The sequence below is a fragment of the Pelmatolapia mariae genome, linkage group LG17, assembly GCF_036321145.2.
Source record: "Pelmatolapia mariae isolate MD_Pm_ZW linkage group LG17, Pm_UMD_F_2, whole genome shotgun sequence".
NCBI lineage: Eukaryota > Metazoa > Chordata > Actinopteri > Cichliformes > Cichlidae > Pelmatolapia > Pelmatolapia mariae.
In genome coordinates this window covers 10,998,132-11,016,198 of record NC_086242.1, presented here as the reverse complement: position 1 = coordinate 11,016,198, position 18,067 = coordinate 10,998,132, and the positions used below count along the sequence as shown (strand labels likewise).

Below are 18,067 nucleotides of genomic sequence, written 5' to 3'. Positions count from 1 at the left end.
CCAGGCTGGAGATGGAAATGTCCCCAGGAACTTGAAGCTGGAAACCCGTTCAACAGCCATGCCATTTATGTAGATGGGGACATGGGTGTCTCTCTTCTCCTTCCTGAAGTTCACAATGAGCTCCTTGGTTTTTCTGGTATTTAGGAGCAGGTTATTGTCAGCGCACCATACAGCTAGGTGATTTACCTCTTCCCTGTAGTTAAACTCATCGTTGTCACTGATGAGACCAATCACTGTCGTGTCATCCACAAACTTGATGATGGAGTTGGATCCATACCTAGGTCTGCAGTCATGGGTGAAAAGGGAGTAGAGGAACGGGCTCAGCACACAGCGCTGTGGAGTGCCAGTGTTAAATGTGATGTTGGTAGAGCAGTTATGGCATGATCTAACATGCTGGGGTCTGTTGGCCAGAAAGTCCATGATCCAGTTATAGATATAGTTGCTGATGCCAATATCCACAAGTTTAGTGATCAGCTTGGAGGGAATCACTGTATTGAATGCTGAGCTGAAGTCAACAAACAGCATTCTTGCATAAGTATTCTTGGTGTCCAGGTGTATGGGGCAAGCATGTCTTGAGGTGTGCCAGAACCAGTAGCTCAAAGCACTTCATAACTATGGGCATGATTGCTACAGGGCGATAGTCGTTCAGGCACGTTGCTAATAAGTGTTTCGGCAGTTTTGGTAATTTTGTAAGTTGTGGTGTTGATGTATTCTAGTACTGAGTACGTGTAAGAGTTGATGTTAATGTGAGCGCCACAGGTGGCCTGAGAGGCAAACATGCTCCAGTCTGTGTTTTTAAACCTGTCCTGGAGTACAGAATGTACTCCCACTGGCCACACTTTGATTGTCTTCACTGATGGTTTCACACGGTTGATGAGCAGTGAGTACTTGGGGGTGAGAAACAAAGAAAGGTGATCAGATTGTCCCAGGTGAGGGAGGGGGCGTTGCCGTGTAGGCTCCAACAATGTAGCCTGCGAAGTGCCGGGTGTTCTTCTTATTTCCGGGATTAGTCAAAGGTTGCTGATAAAACAGTTGAAGTTGAGTAATCCTGTATCCAAAAGCTCTTGTCAGGTGTAAGATGTAAAAGCGAAGCTATTCTGAACGAACAGACCCGAAATGAGCAGGAGTAACACTGCTCACTTGCAAAATCTGAAGAGACACTGGGCCTTATGTGGTGCACTAGCCGCCATCATAATATCTTATATATATATAAAGGTATAGGCTAATTAATGCTGTTTTTTGACATTGTTTACTTATTCCAACTATATCTGCTGAGGTGCTCTTTAATCCAGGATATATTTATGAAATAAGTAGTCCTTATATTCTTTTAAACCTTATATTTAGTCTGAATGCAAATATGACATAGGTGTGATATGTTTTTATTTAAAACAATGCATATTGACTAGGAAATGCTTCATCACCATCTTCATATCATCATTGTCATAATCACAATCATCATAACAACACGACACATGTAGATTTCTGAGCAGTGTAGTCTCAGAGGCCCTTGGTCATCATGGCTGCTGCAGTTTTTACGTAACAAACTAGAATTTATTGTTCTTTATGCACACAGACTATAGGAACAGGATCAAGCTAGCTAAGATACTTAGCTACAAACAACACAAGACCTGCAGACCAGGGGGCGAGAGGACAGTGTTTCTGGATTCATAGACAGAGTTTAGCTTTTGCTTTCGTTACGGCGCTACCTCAGAGTCTCTAAAATTTAAGGTTATATCACACAGTATTTAATGTCAGCATGTGCATCCATGAAGACGTCCACTGTGAAGCTAATTTGGAAATTGCTTTTGCTTGAGCGCTTTCTGCAACTTTTTTGGTTAGTGAAGCAGCAATTGTTATTAAATTCTGACACATCTTGAGTTATAATGTACACCCGACTCGTTTTGAACTCTATGATGAGATGCTCTTTCTGGTCATCAGTCAGCTCTCTTGCATCCAGAAGAGCTAGACTTACTTTTTCTGACCTTTTCCAAATTGTTCTCGTTGTAACTTAAATACATATTGAACATAGTTATTATATTGTAAAAACAATCCATTAAAAATAAGCTTGTAGATACAGATTTTGACATCTTTGTAATTGCAATATAGACAGAAAGTATCTTCATAAATGCAAATACTGTTTCTTATTTTAAAATAACTCTGTTTGCACATGATTGAAATATTACCCAAGGGCTTCCAGTAGAGCTGGGCGATAGAACGATAACGATATGTATTGCGAAATAACTTTTTCTCGATAGAAAAATTTAACTATTGCGATAGGCCTCATCTCTCTTGTCCACTTAAAAAAAAGAAAAAAGAACAGCCAATCCAAATTAAGTAGCGCAGAGCCTAACCAATCACAGCCGCAGCGTCACGTCACGTGACTTGTTACGTACAGCACAAGTGCCAAGGCGCACATGTGTATTTGTTTTTGCAGCCGGGCCGCCTGGGTAATGAAGGAAATGAGTTTGCCGACTAGAGAAAAATCAACCGAGAGCGTGAGCGAAGGTTACCAAAGAAAAAAACGATGATGGTTCCAATGCCGGAGAGCTTGTCGAACGGAAGGGCCATAGAAGTTCCGTAGTGCGAAGGTATTTCGGCTATTTCAAGTCTGACAAAAAACAGAGTAGCGCGCACTGTAAATTGTGTCGAAAGCAAGTCTGGAAATACAATAAACCGGTGCATGCTCAATCTCTGACTGAAATTGCTAATTCGTCATTTGGCTTTTGTCAGACTAAAGTAACTGTTAAAACTGTTTGAAAAGCTAAGCTATACAACAAGGAGAGATTGAGAATTTCCTTTTAGTTCTCAGTTTATTTGATATTGACAAAAGTTAGTCAATTTTGTCTGTTCTTCTGTAAAACGAACTAAGATTTATTTTTAGAATTAATATTTTGTTTCTAAGTGGAATTGACAATTTAGTAGTCTGTTTTGTTTGTTCTATTTTGAAACTTAAACGCTTTAGCGGCTGCATTTTGTGTAGTTTGCAATATTTGCCTTTATTTATCTGAAACTGAAGTTTCATGTTCCTTAAGTACATCTACCCTGTTGAACTTATTATGGGAAATAAATATTTAAATCAAAACAAGCTGCTAATTATTTCACATTTTACTTGTGAGCAACGGCACATTTAAATCTTACAAATATAGTTATTTGGCTTATATCGTGATATATATCGTTATCGCCAGAAATGAAAAAAACATGTCGTGATATGAAAAAATCTTATATCACCCAGCTCTAGCTTCCAGTCGTTCATCATAACAACAACTCTGCCATACTTTGTGAAGTAAAAAGTCCATTCCTAGATGCCTACTTTACCTACCTTACGAATTCCTGTGATAATATCCCATATGGAAAAGAAATAGTAAAAACTTATATGATTTACTCATGAAAGTGGCCACTTTCTCATTACTTTCATATCTTGTTTTAGTAAGTATCCAAAGCATACAAGTTTCATTTATATAATTTTTCAAGGGATCTTATATCTGTTTTCACTCTTTTCATACAAGTTTCACACAAGACAGATACAAACTTTATAAGATTTATATATATCTTTTCCATATGGGATTAGCCTCATCATGGAAATCACTTAATTAGGAAAATTAAACACCTTTTTTGCCTCATTCCAGTTTAAGATTACAGAAGATGCATTGGCAATTCTAAATGAAAATTTGGGAGCATTTAAGGAACATGTAGATACCTGTCAAAAGGTAGGTGTTATTATTTATAGTACAAGTACTTTCCAATCAACATTTGCCATCATATCCAGAGTTTATATCAGTATATTTAAATGAAACACAGACTTTACTTGTGTGCATGAAATACACACACAGGCATATAATTTGGTCCTCCTGGAAATACTAATCCTGTACAAACAGGGATTAAGTCGCATTATGAAAAAATATTTGTAGGAGATAAAGCCACTGCTATTAAATAAAAAAAAAATACATGTTAGAGCTCTATGCCAAATGATCCCAACCAGATTAACATTAGGCATAAGCTGGTAAACTCTTTCTATGCTTCTTTCAGAAACCTTACCAGCTAGTCAACACAAATAAATGGAAACAACAAAGAAATGTTACACAGATATTTAAATCTAAAACAGAACATAGAAGCCATTAACACAATAAAACACATACATCATGAATTGATACAGAAAAACTGTAAACGGCTACTTTAAACGATTCTGGATTGTTGGGCCAACACACCATAGAAGACTAGTATAATAATATTTATCTGCATCATACCCAGGTATAAGATAACACACTATTAATATAAGTTTATTCGCAGCCAATCAAAAATTGAGAGGGAACGATAGTTTTAGTATGGGGGGAACTTAAGTTAGTTATTGTACTCTGCTAACTGTAAAATAATAACGTTTACCAGGCCATAGATAGGGATACTCATGAAAACACTACGTAAAGAGCAAACAATCAAACCGTTTTTGTGACTGCACTGAGAAACGAGTGTTAATCAAGCGATTCCTCTCAAATTAATGATAATTACGTTTTCTTTTTAAACACAAGGACTCTTTGGCAGTGACATTTTCATGCAACTTCCATTGCATATTGCAGACTGTTCAAGAAAAACAAACAGAAGGGATGCACAAAAGGATGGAGTCTTTAAGGAGTGTGAAAAAAACCTCCTCAAATAGCACTGGATAGAGAGAAAAAAGATAGCGAGATAAAGGGATGAGAAGGAGGAGGGGTAAAAATAGCAGCTTTTTTAGTTTAATCCCTCTTTTTTTAATAATCCCTCCAGGCAATTCATCCATCTTAGAAAGAAAGAGAAGGAGGACAGGATGGAAAGAGAGAGGCCAGAGGGAATCTGTTTAGGGAAATAAAGTGCACGAGCCTGAAGTTTGTAGTCTATAGATGAATTTTTGTAGTCCTTGCCAGAAAACCAGGATTCTCAGAGAGTTTTTTTTCATGCCATAGTAGCAAACTTTCACCTCTGATAGGTGAAAGGAGTTTGAAAATGAGTTCAGAACAAAGAGCATGTGCTTTAAAGCAAAGTCTGTGGTCCTTTGAGTCTCAGTAACTGTGGTGTAATCTTCCCTGATCCAGAAGCATAGTCCAAGTAACACCAGAACATGGATTTGATCTGATTCTTTTGATCTGTCCGGACATTTATCATAACCATCTTAAGCATCAAACAAGTAGGAGCTTTTTCTGAAGCAGGTGAATACAGCAAATTCAACATTTCAGTCATATGGTTTAATCCTCCTTGAGCTGATTGATAAGATCCAAGTCAGAATCTCATGCACAGCTTCAGTTTTGAATACCTCCAGGCTCGAATTAGTCCACAGAAGATCCAGAGCAAAAGTGAAGTCTGATCCAAACAGGCCAGAGTCCCACTAATGTGATAAATGAATGCTCATCTGTAAATCCAAATGGTTTTCTGTTACATATATCAGATCTAGCCTCAGTATTTTTCCTTTTATAAAGTAGTAGATCAGATTTCCATCTACAAATTGTCTTAATTTTCTATCAGCTCTCCTCATTAATGTCAGTTTCTTTCTTGAGGTCTTGAAGGTCCAGGAGAAATCAGAGGAGGATCAGTCCAAAAGAGAGTGAACGGTTCTGTGCTCAGGTCTTGGTTTCTTGAGGGGTTTACTGGCTTTGGAGAGGCTGAGAAGGAGAAGGTTACAGATAAACTGAGAACTGCAGGCTACTTCCTGATACAAGAAATTCTTCTCATATTGGTCCAGTCAATACCGTACAAATTATGAATCCCTGATATCTCAGCCCAGGTTTACAAAAACTGGCTCACTGTACACCATGAGTGTTCTGTAACTACTTAAATGATATGTTTCATACTGAGAACCAATTTTTTTTCTCCTAGCCAATATACTGGTAAATTCAACAGCAGTAGGTGGCTGGTAGGCGAGTTGGAGGGATGTTTGGGAATGAATACTGCAGTGAGAACGGGTCCAAATGGAAGAGAGAATCTGGGAGCAGATAAGGTGTGTGTGTGAGGGAGTATGTTAGAGAGAACGACAGAGTGGAGGAGGTTAAAAATAGAAAAAGAAAGGAAGACAAAAAGTGGGAGAGGTGTCAGTTTGAGAGTCACAGGGAGAGATACTATAACCGTCTGTGTGTTTAAAACAAGCTCTTCCATCTCTCATCTCTTTGAGCCCTTTTAATTTTCACCCTTTTCATCCCTAAGCCTTTGACGTGCCAAACCCCCATGTCATCACTCCTTTAGGCAACAGAGGAGATCTGTTTCTCATCCCTGTCCTCTCCATCAGCCTCTCCATCCCCCATTAGCGGTTGCCTCTTCTTTAGCTCTCTCTGGTATTTGGCCATCAGGGAGGCGTAGATACAGCCGTAAGCTGCGGCAGCCACCATCATTATGCAAACAATGCCACACACCACGCCGGCAATTACAACCGTACCAATGGCACGCCGCACGCTTACAGGTCGGTAGCGAGAGCGGGTGCAGTCCTGTGGAGCCTCTCCACCTGTTCCTCCACTTCCAGTGTTTGAAGGGGAATCATCAGCAGTGCTGCCGCTGCTGTCAGAAACTGGCGTCGACCCGCTGGGATTGAGAGCGTTCCTGCTGCAGGGAGGACCGCCTCCTTGTCCCGAACGAGAACCCTCACCCCCTCCGTTCTCATCTTCGAGTTGGAGGCAGTAGTTGAACATTTCCACCGGAACGCCACGGATGTCTCGCCCACGCAGATCTTTCGGTAGTGTGCACTCCACCGCATCCACCTTCCCCCCTAAATGGAGAGAGACAGAGGTGTAGAGACAAGAGGACAGTGAGAGGTCATTTATAAAACGCCTTATGTCGGTAAAGCACTACCAATTAACGGAAAACATGGGAAAGACTTGGTCGGGGGTGGCTGTGCCAACACTGGGATGAGTCATACATCACTTCACAGACACCAAGTTTACTGTGCCCGCAACGCTAGGTTGGAGATAGCCTCAACTAAACCCTTGTATAATTCATGAGATGACATGCCTGGCTTCGGCAAAAAGCGGTAGCGTGTGTAGACAGGAGAAATATCTGAGTCACTAATTCCCACTGGTGGCACGAGGGTACGGGCCTGCAAACACAGTATTTGTATCAAGGTCACATGCTAGAAAGCCATTGATCTGCATTTTCAGATAGGGCAGGTTATGTGACAGAAACAATAAGATAAAAGCGGTGCAAAACAGAAAGACAGAATGAGTATTTAGCCCCCGGATTTTTATCTCAGCCCGTGACAGAAGACTCTTTTACAAACACATCTTTCTCTACAAATATCTCCAGATATTACAGCTGTGCATATATAGTAGTCAACACAGGCTGCTCTCAAGCTTTGTCTTACTTTCTGCAAGACTGCTACTGTCATGATTACATGTTGAGCTATGAAATGTCTTCATGCAATTTGTCTGCTCATCTTATGATGTCCAGTGTCCTATGAGGTGTACTGAACTTAGCAGGAGTTAAGCCCAGCAAAGCAGAAGAGAGCAGAATGAAGCAGAGAGGAGAATAGAGCATAAAAGAGAAGAGATGCTTCATTAGCGGGGCAGCTGGGGCCCAAGGCACTGAGGTGAATGTAGATTTTTACACATGAGGAGAGAGAGCGGAGAGCAGCTGTGGTTATCTGATGTACTAACAGCCCGCAGAGACACGTGGATACAGTACAAGGAAGCGCACAATGAGCGCGGTAATGCGCATTATCACACTGATGCGCTTATATTATACAGCCAGAAGCACGGTGTTGCAGAAATGGAAACAAATACCCAGCCCCACAACCTCTCGTTTCTGCCCACTCCTTTGTGACCCCATTCAGCCTGTTGTCCTTTTCCCTCAGTTCAAATCAAGCGTAGCCTTTAAAAGTTCTTGTAACATAAATCAATCAGCCACCTCTGTACAGCAGCCACTCCATCCAGTGTTTGAAATCGCGGAGGTTGCAGTCACATTCCCAGGGGTTATGTCCCAGTTCCAGGTGTTGCAGATTGGCCAGCGGCTCAAATGCTGCCCTTTCCAAACCATGAAGCCTGTTACCCGCTAGGGACAGCCACCTTGGAGTAAAAGTAATAATAATAATAATAGTTTAGTAGAATTATATCGGAATAATCGGTGTTGTATGGGTATGTAACGCTTAAAATTGAGGGGAAAAAACAAAACAGAATTATTTACTGAAAATGTTTGGTACTACTGCTATCAGTCTTGCTGGTTATGTCAACATTGTTGCCTTGGCCTGACTAACACGAGTAGTGCTGCTTAGTTTCTGTGCCAGCTGGTCAGCATAGACACAGTGTCTTCAGAAAGGTTTCCAACATTTTCACCATCTTCTATGAAATTACAATAATCTTATAATCTTCTGATTATGTTAACTAAGATCTCTGCGCTCTCCGTCAGGAACATTATCCACGACTCTGACCTTGTAACTCATGAGAGAATATTACATTGTTCATAATTCTGGATCGTGATCTTACTCTGGTGTTTGGTCCTGTAAGTGAGCACCCGATTAAAATCAGTGTAAATGAATGTATGCTGGTGTGTACCTACCTTAGACTCTGCAACTCATCCAGTAGGCCGAGAGGAACTGTGGACAGACCATTCAATGACAGGTCTAGACTCTGAAGACCGCTCAGACCCTGTAGAAACATCAAAAGCAGGCCTTTGTTTGATGGTTGGGCACTTTTTTTCACAAAACCCACTGGCTTTACACATCTTTGCCATGTAGCTACTGGCAGCTACTGATTCTAATTTACATTCCCAAGTGAAGTGATGACACAGACTTATCCTACTGACTGTTCTGATTTAGTGGATGAAAGTGCTCGGAAAATGGTTTGTTACTAATTTAACACCTGGACAGGGGCCCAATCTTTTAAGTATAACTGCTCAGGTTGGCTCGATTAAGCACAGCCCGTGAAATTCAAATCCAGACGCTAAAGCTACAGATTTGTGGTATCAGCTTTGTTTTCTTTTTCAGTCACATACAGTACACTGTAATGATGATACATATCACCCAGTACACGGAAGACAAAGACAGGTTTTCCATGCATTTCAACAGAGAATATTTGAGTGTCCTATGTGATTTATAGTTGGAATAATGCCATTTATTCTGTATTTAGTGAGCAGTGTCGAAGGCTTTACAAAGTACGGTGCTGTGTAATTTAGAGTGCCTACCTGGAAGAGGTCTCTGTCCATTACTGTTAAGGAGTTGTTGTGCAGAGTCAATCTTGTCAGGTTGGACATGTCTCTGAATAATCCGGCTGGTAAATTATCCAAGTAATTATTAGAGAGGTCCAGTTCCTAAACAACACATGCAAATTATGCACAATTTAGACACTGGTGGTAGCTGATGGTCGTTTTGAGTATTAAAAATAACTTTAACTTAATCTGGCACTTATGTTTAAAATAACTAGTGGTGTTTTGGTGGGGATGAAAATCTGAATTAATCAAAAACTGCAAACGTTTCATTGTACATTAAGCCTTGACAGGAAACAGAAGCAATTATTTGTATCTGATATGGTAAATAAGAGACATTCATAAATAAAGAGTAGCCAAGTGTTGTAACTAATGAGGTTGTATTCACTGCATAGAAACTATCAATCGTTTTGTTGCTGCCAGCCACAGTAAATGCAAATTTTTCCTGCAAAACCTTGAAAATGTCAACTTTTTCTTAACTTTTCAGACTAAGAGCAGAGGTTTTCTGCAGTTTGCTCAATATAAGATCCGCCAGACAATATCACTTATTGTGCTGCACACACAGTGATGAACAACAATGTAACAACAACCCACAACATGTTCAGCTTTGAGGCAAAGAAAAATTTCACAACCTCCAGAGAAGTGAGGTTAGCAAAGGCAGTTGCTCCCAGCGAGGCGAGTTTATTGTTGGTTAGCAGGAGTGAGCGGCTCCTTGGAGGCAGGAGGTGCAAGGGAGGCAGAGAGGAGAGACCCCGGCCTCTGCAGTCCACCACCAGGCTGTCCGAGGAGCAGAGACAGGGAGGAGGGCAGGAGCAGGCCGGCGGCAGCAATGCAGCTAGGAGGCAGAGGACACAGAGGAAGACTGGGGGAAGAGAGAAGGAGGGAGGAAGCGAAGGAAGGAGAAAACACACTTGTGAATTATTATTTCAATTATGTGTACAACCGGAAGGGACTGGAGGGAAAGTGTAAATTATGATTATGATTTTAATTAGAAAGTAAGTGCAAGAATCATTATCCAGCCTATGGTAAGTGTCTGTGAAATAGCCTCTCAATCTACGACGTTAATAGGAAGCAGAAACAATGATTATCTTTGATGCCAGTGAGGATGTTAAAGTTGTGTCAAATATACAGAACTGTACAGTTTTATGTAGAGAAAGATGTAAACGAGATTTAAAGAGGAAAGGGAAACAGACTCAGAGAAGTGATTTTTGATTTGATTTTTAATTTCCATGATTTGGAAAGCGTTTTAGAAACGGCACAGAGAATCTGATTCATCGCTGTCTGATTGAAAGTTGCAGAAGAGATTTCCGCTACGAATCTGAGAACTCATGCGAACTTGAAACATGTTCCGCCTGAACTATCACAGCTGAACCAAAACAAGACTCAGACTAGTTACCGTGTCTCTCTTTCCCTTCTCTCTGTGTGTGTTTGTGTGCATCTCATGAGGGAAATCCCCTTTGTTTTATTTCATTTTCAGATCCTTGTTTTCCTGCAGACTACCGTCATTTCGTCATTTCTGCTCATTATCTCTGTTTATTTCTCCTGTTACATCCTTGCTCTTTGTTTCAAGTTTTTCTCACTGTTCTTTCTTTTTTTATTACTTCAAACTTTTTTTTTTACTCATTCTTCTTCTCTTTGTTTCTCTGTGTGACCTAACATCTGTCTGTCTCTCTCTCCCTTCAATAATTTTCCCTCTCCCACTTGAGTCTCTTTATCTTTCTCATTCCCTTTCACTCCAAGTCTCTCGGCACTGCTCTGTATTCCCTCAGTGTCTCGTTACAGTGGCTGACTTTCTTTCCATCCAATTGCTTATCGGCACGACTTAGGCTTTATCTCTCTCTGTGCATGAGTGTGTGTGAGTGTATGTGTGTGTGGGCATGTGTTTGTGTGTTAAGCAGCAACAAAGCGTAATATTAAGAAAACCACTTTGTCTATACTCCAGACACAGACACAGCACTTTCTACATCCTGACAGGACTCTTTGTTTTGCCACCAGATTTCATCTCTTGCATCATCTGCATATTATTAGCATTTATTTTTTAGCGCACGACTCCCTTTTGCCACACTAAATCTCGCTCACTCCCTTGTTGTTATATTATTTTTTATCTGCTTTGCTTTCTTTCTGATTTTTTTTCTGTCCTTCGGCTGGCTCATAATCAAAGGTTCATTCCCCCCTCACCACACACAGTGGTTCAGATGGCATTTAACGCTCTGAATATGACAAATCTCAGTGAAATAGATCTTTGGTTGCCAGACCACATTGCTGAAAAAAGAGAAAACAACATGATGAAGGTCAGAAGGTATGAGTGATATGAGTAAGGTATGAGTGTAATGAAACTCATATCATTCTTCTAAAGCCGCATTTCTTTCCTCAGGGCTTCTGTATCTCATTACTGATAAAATATGAAGTTTGTTATGGCGCAGTGAGAAAGAGCATTAATAATATAAAGTTTTATTCCTTTTGAACTGGTTCTAAATTGACTTTCAGTGAGGAAGGAAACCAGGAAATTCACTACCAGAAGTGAACTTTAGCCTAATTAATCATAAATGAGAAGTCCTTCAGAATGGAATGAAGGGCTGACTGATGCTGAGATAAATGTATTAATGTAACGGATGGACGTATTTGTAGTCTCATGTCAAATTGTTGTATAGTTTACTGTATAGTTTATTGAGCACATACTCTAAATGAGCTTTATTCTATAGGATAAAATGCTATAGCCAAAATCACAATCAGTGTATATTCATTCAAAATTTATTTTATTGTCTTTTCTAAAACTTTAAACTCTTTAAGCTAAAACTGTAAAGAAAAAAAATGTGCTTGATTTATAACAAAAGCCTAAAACAAAAGCATCATTGTGAAACAGAATTGGCTTTTTATTTGAGTTATTTTTTACTGATAAACTTTAATAGCCTTAAAATGTTACTGATAAAAGCCAAAAACAGATTTGAAATTAAAATGAGATTATTCACTCGGAGTTTGCAATATAATTAAAACTACAGCAGTTAAATAGAAGTCAGCACTCAGTAATTTAGAACTATAATTTTCTAACAATTATCATCCAACAAATATCTTAAAAGGCCTTTTTTTTTAAGTTATTGCTTCTTGCTTGCCCCTCTTTTCTTTTCAAATCCAAGAAAAATACCAATTTTTTAGAGAGCGTGATTTTTTTCTAAGCTAGCTGTTTTCCTCCCCTGCCTGGCTATTCATGAGTTTGCAACCACTTGGAAAATCTTGTCACCAAGGAAAAATGTACTGTGTGCCACAACCGGTTGCTTAAAGTTGCTGGCTGTCACCAGGTGAAACTGCACCAGATCCACTTTGCAGTTTCTTTTGTCACTATCAGATTGCCTTGGCAACTCATATTTTGCATTTTACTCATCAGCTTGTCTGAAAACAAACCCTAACTAACTGCTGACCATTAGTAAAACACAAACCAGAAACTGAGAACGTTGTGACTTACTGCTACTACCAGCACAGGACCACATACCTCTGTGCAACCAATTTCATGCTAGTGATTGCTGGCAGCCTTTAGAAACCAGTCTCCAACCAGTTGCAGAATACACTCTAGTGATTTCCAGAGGGTCACTAACCTGTCTCCAGATATGGTGATTGGGACTTTAGCGGTTGATTTCACAGCGACTTTCACCAGCCTCCATCAAACAACTCAGGTAATAGTGGAATACACATTTTTCTCTCATTGCCAGATGGTTTGCTAACTGTTCTTTAGGCCTGTGTGACTGGGGAGTGATCTTACCAACTTCTGATCATGTGAAAGTGGTATAGAGTTTCTCATCTAAAAACTTTGCAAGACAAAATAAAGCTCATTCCCCCATTTTTTTAAATCTTGAATTTCTTAGATGATGGTAGCAATTAAAGTTGTTTCCAAGCAAGAATTGCTATTTAGATTTCTTAGCTTATTTGTGGACTACTTTCCCTCATTCTTGATAAATTTAACTAAGCACTTCATTTGTTCCTTTTACATAATTCTTTTAATCATAATATTACATGATTAAGAGAATTTAGACTTGCACTGGTGCACAAATAGCCCCTTTTTTCTCACAGTTTCCTTTCCCGACAGAACATGGACACTCACTCAGGACATTGCCCTATTTTACATTCTGATCCAAAGAGCTTCAGCAAGTGAAGGCTGTGCCCTCATAAAAAGTACTAGTGCTCTAGAACTCTCTCTATCCTACAGTATAATCTTAATCTCTGGGAAAAATTAACTCCACTTCACAAATGGATAAAAGGAGAGATTTTTAAAGTATCCCGAAGCTTCCTGTGCCGTCTGACTTTGTAGTGGAAATGCTTTAGAGTGTCAGGCTTTCACTCCAGCAGCTCAGTAGGAATCTAGAAGGCTTTTGCTATACAGTGGCTTTGAATTTCCCATAACAGGTTGGAGCTATTTGTAAAGGTACAGTAGTGCAGGAGGTTTGCGAGGATAATGTAGCTCCGAGGTAGAAGCACTGTTATACAACTGAGAGAGTGGAACGGAGCTGGAGAGAGAGAAATTGTGTTTATTTTTCTCCTCTCATATAATGTCACATTTTCAAAATGCGGTCGTCTTTGTGCACCAAAGAATACCTTTGCTTTATTTTGCAAAGGTATTCCTCCTCTCTCTCCACTCTCTCTTATCTGTTGCCTAACACCGCCCCTCTCTTCTCCCATCCCTTTGCTACTGTACATTATAACTCATCCGCTGCCACCCTCCCCTCAGTGCTGAAGCAGATCTTCCAACATTTATGAGTGGTTTTAGCTGCTCTCGTGGAGGAGGTGGTTGTTGTTTTTTTGGCTTATTTTAGCTTCTCCAAATCCTCTCTGATGCAGCGCTCCACACAGCCAAACCAGAAGGAGGAAAATATTCTGCCACATTTAGAGGAAGACAGGGAGAATTCTTTCCAAATAAGTTAAGTGGTTCTGTGCAGTTTAATTCAGTCCAAACAGGCTTCAGACTGAATCTTTTATAAGAATTCCCTAACACAATCCGTAAAAGCACTGACATTCTTGGGAAGTGTGGGCTGGCGATGCTCTCAGCGATGGGAAACAAACTAAGACGCAGCATTAAAATGCAGAAGTGTGTTTGTGTTCGATCGAGGCAACTCTAAGGGCAGTATCGCTCGTCAGATTCTAAACAGCCTCATCTTGTTGTCAGAAGTGACAGTCATGAAACTTTTAGACACCAAGCAGCTCAAACCTGAGGAGTATTAATAATCAATGGTTGCTGCCTTGGATTCCAAATCCATGCATATTTCTTACCATATTAGAATGAAAATATAGTGTGTTTGTGCACTAATAGGCACATTCTTAATTGTTAATGAAGGCTGAAGAGTTTCTCTTGATGAAGAAAATTTATATTTCTTAACCTCTTTTCCGACTTTCCAATTATATTTTAATAAAACGACTGATCATTAGAGCTGTTTGCTTTTAATTAACATGATAGCTTGCCCACCCATTTACAATGTATGTGTGCTGGTTTTTGTGTTTGAAGTTGTGCGAGAGATCAAATGGCATATCTATCGTAAGTAATCTCTGAAAGAGGATTATCCCTGCCAGTGCATGTTTGCATATTCATGTGTGTCCTTGTGTTTCTGTGCGCAGTCAGTTGTTTCCCTGGCAGCGATTTCTTTCTATATAGTTTCTCTGTATATGGAAAGGATTGCAGGGTCATGGCTGGTGCTGATATACGCATGGAAATACATGCACGTTTTAATTAAACGGACAAAAGTTCTGCACTGTACGTACTTTTAAAAATACAGTTTAATGTAAGACAGTAACTTCTTGATGTAAAGTAAAAAGGGACTTTTGGGTTACTATTGTTCTGTTTCTTTAATGTTGTTACACTACTATATATAAATACCTTATTGCTGTAAATTTAATGCTTTTTTAAAATTAAGTTTCTCTGGTTCAAAATGGGGCTTTTGGGCATTTAAGCAAAGTATATCATTATAGCAAAGAGCCTGTACTATCTCACTGAACGGTATAAATGCATTTTCCTGTTATAGCAGGCCATTTGATAGGATGACATATATTTATGTTTGAGTAAATTAAATACCACTTAAAACTGTTTTTTATTTTATCACAATGCTAGCGATTTTCTTTCTTTTATATGCAGGAAAAGCCCTAGATGTGCTGACCAGGCTCTCAGACTCACCTTATGTTTATTTTATTTCTTTTCTTGAATTAAGAAGTGAAACTAATAGCATTACTGTATGTTGTGATGAATATGTTACTTTACAGTATCTTCTGAATTTTTGTAGCAGTACAGTATCGTTGTTACATGTTACAGTATCGGATGACCTTTGCAGTCCTGTGTACCTGGAGATGTTTGACAATGTCTCCAAGGTAACGGCTTTTGACACCTCAGGGGCCTCTTGTGCCTGTAAGTTTATATTCAAGGGCCCTTGGGTGACACTGAACCCAGCGATGATGTCATCAGCTCCGGCACTACTGTTACTGAGCCCAGTTGTATGTTACCAAGGGCCAAGCTGTTTTCCATGCAAGCGACAGACTTGCTGCTATCTTGTTACGAGGACGACCAGCTGTCCTCCGTGCAGCAGACTCACAGGCCCGTATTTCTTCACTCTTTTTTCATTATGCTCGGAGTTTGAAACAAATCCATTGCTGCTATTAGAGTTTAATTTTTGGCACAATTGCCAATACCACATAACGCCCTTGATATAACGTTAAAGCACACCTTTATGCGAATAAGATAATAACCCTAAAAGTCCTCATCCAGGCATCCATCCAGCTAATTTTGTGATCAGATGATAAATCAGATAAACTGTTGCTGGTTACAGCTTTTTGAATGTACAAGTTAATTTATTTCCGTGACTGTTTTGTTTGTTTAAACGCTTGGGTAAGGGCACTGGTTTGTGTGAAGCAGGTGATTCATGTGCCCTTAAGGCTAATGCAGAGTCCCAGGTTGGAATCTGCCCCGAGGCCCCTGATCTTTCTCCCAGCTTTCTACTCTCCTGTCCACTGTCTTCTCACAACAAAGGGGAAAAGGGCAAAAATGTATTTGGGGGGGAAAAAAACAACCTAAACAAGCAACCTGCCCTTGTAGTTCTATGAATCAGTAGCATTCGCACATTTTCAGTATTTTGTTTTGAATTTATTGAATCAGCTTTAATCCTTGTTTGTTTTTATTTTCATGTCACCTTAAATATGATAAATGCTGTACAAATATTACATATTATTATGTAAGTATATATCATTTAAAGCATGTGTTTGGTGCATTTTATTCACAGTTAGTGACTAGTCTGGTTTTCCTGAAGTTGAATGGTACACAACAAATATCTTAAAACCTGTCATATATAATGTGAAATCAACCATCTGCATTACCCCAGAACATGAATTGTAATGTTGCCTGTTTTTCTACAGCAGCAGCAGCAACATCCATGTAATTTCTCAGAGGCTATAATATGTCTGATCTCAACTGTAACCCAAGACCTTATTTACTTAGCAGACAGAAAATAGCCAGCTAGTGTGTGTGTGACTGCATGTGTTAATACCTCTACACACACACAATACACTGCAGCACTACATGCGTTTTTGGCTTAGATAGATAGACAGACAGACAGACAGACAGACAGACAGACAGACAGATATTGTACAATGTCAGGCTCCTATCAGTACAGCTACATTATCACTCATATAATGTTATTGGAGATAAGAGAGGAAAGAAGTTCTTCTTTGCCCCACATTATCTATTTTCTGTCACGCACCTTTCCGCCTGACTTTCAGGCACATCCGTTTATAATCGCTTACCCAAACGCAGGAAGTAATGGTCGCACACACTGACTCACAAACACACTGGTAGCATTTAAGGATAAGCAGGAACACAGTGTAGGGGTTTAGGCTGTACTCCTGCTGTCACTGTGATGAGGAGAGGAGAGAGTGTTTTCTTGCAAATCTTGATTTTTTTTAAACCTCTTCTTCCGGTAGGATTACCTCCAATTACCTCTCCCTCTCTCTCTCTTGCTCCCTTTCTTCTCTCCTTCCTGTTTACTCTAGCCCTGCTCTCATTCTCCATTTTTATCCCACCTGCTGTGTCAGTCTCTCTCCCCTGTCCATTTCTCCTGTGATGCGGCAGTAAGACAGTATCATTATTTTGACTTGCAGCGGGGAGTGGGTAATGTGTAGGCTGATCTGCCTCTCTAATTCCTGCTATTTGTATCAATTTGTAGTGGCACACGTGCTCGTTCACACAACAGTGGGCCTCGTGGGAGCGTGTGACATGCATTGACATTGTTGTTTGTGATAGTGGCTATTAATTAGCAAGAGTGGCAGGTAAGACAAAGAGATAAAGCAAAAAGGAGTTAAGGGGGGGAAAAAATCCATGAATTCATGCTTTAGCAAAAGAAAGCATCATTTTCAGGCAGTGTCAACACCTTCATTGGAGCTGCTGCACGTGGTACTTCACTGCAACACCAGCTCTTTGATGCACTATGTACTGACCAGTCACCAGGGCTGTAGTTCAAGGCTGAATACATTCAAATTTTGGAACGAAAAAGAAGGACGTCCGCCTTTTGATGTCGCATCAGCATCAACGTGACAGGAATAGAATAGACTTTGCCTTGGATGTGTGACAGGTCGTAATGTATGCCCACTCATTCTTCAGACAGGATGGATAGGCAGATGGTATTGATCCACACAAACGCAGATACACACACGCAAACTTCTATATATGAAATAGTTGTCATGCTGTGGTTTTTATGCCAGTTTCTTTTCTGAATCTTCAGTTGGCTATTTTGTAATTAAATGTGTTTGAACTAAATTTTTAGCATCATATAATTAGAACTGAATTTACAGTATTGTTAAAAAAGACAGTACTGGGAAACAAAGTTTACTCCATCCAAGCACTTTGATTCTTTTTAACCATTCTGTTGGAGATTTGCTGCTGTGCTTGGCATCATTGTCT

At 39.8% G+C, this 18,067-nt stretch overlaps 2 protein-coding genes across 2 annotated transcripts in view; one reads left to right on the top strand and one right to left on the bottom strand.

Moving 5' to 3' along the window:
• Positions 1 to 18,067, top strand: part of cacna2d4a (calcium channel, voltage-dependent, alpha 2/delta subunit 4a) — a 101,905-nt gene that overhangs the window by 29,802 nt on the left and 54,036 nt on the right. The gene's annotated exons all lie outside the window — the stretch shown is intronic.
• The window catches only part of lrtm2a (leucine-rich repeats and transmembrane domains 2a), a 31,674-nt gene continuing 14,970 nt past the window's right edge, over positions 1,364 to 18,067 (bottom strand). Inside the window, exons 3-7 of the mRNA XM_063501249.1 lie at positions 9,780 to 10,009; positions 9,127 to 9,252; positions 8,503 to 8,591; positions 7,855 to 8,012; positions 1,364 to 6,721 (exon numbers count right to left, since the gene is read on the bottom strand). Coding sequence (XP_063357319.1) covers positions 6,201 to 6,721; positions 7,855 to 8,012; positions 8,503 to 8,591; positions 9,127 to 9,252; positions 9,780 to 10,009 — 1,124 coding nt within the window. The 3' untranslated portion in view covers positions 1,364 to 6,200. The remainder of the gene's footprint in view (positions 6,722 to 7,854; positions 8,013 to 8,502; positions 8,592 to 9,126; positions 9,253 to 9,779; positions 10,010 to 18,067) is intronic.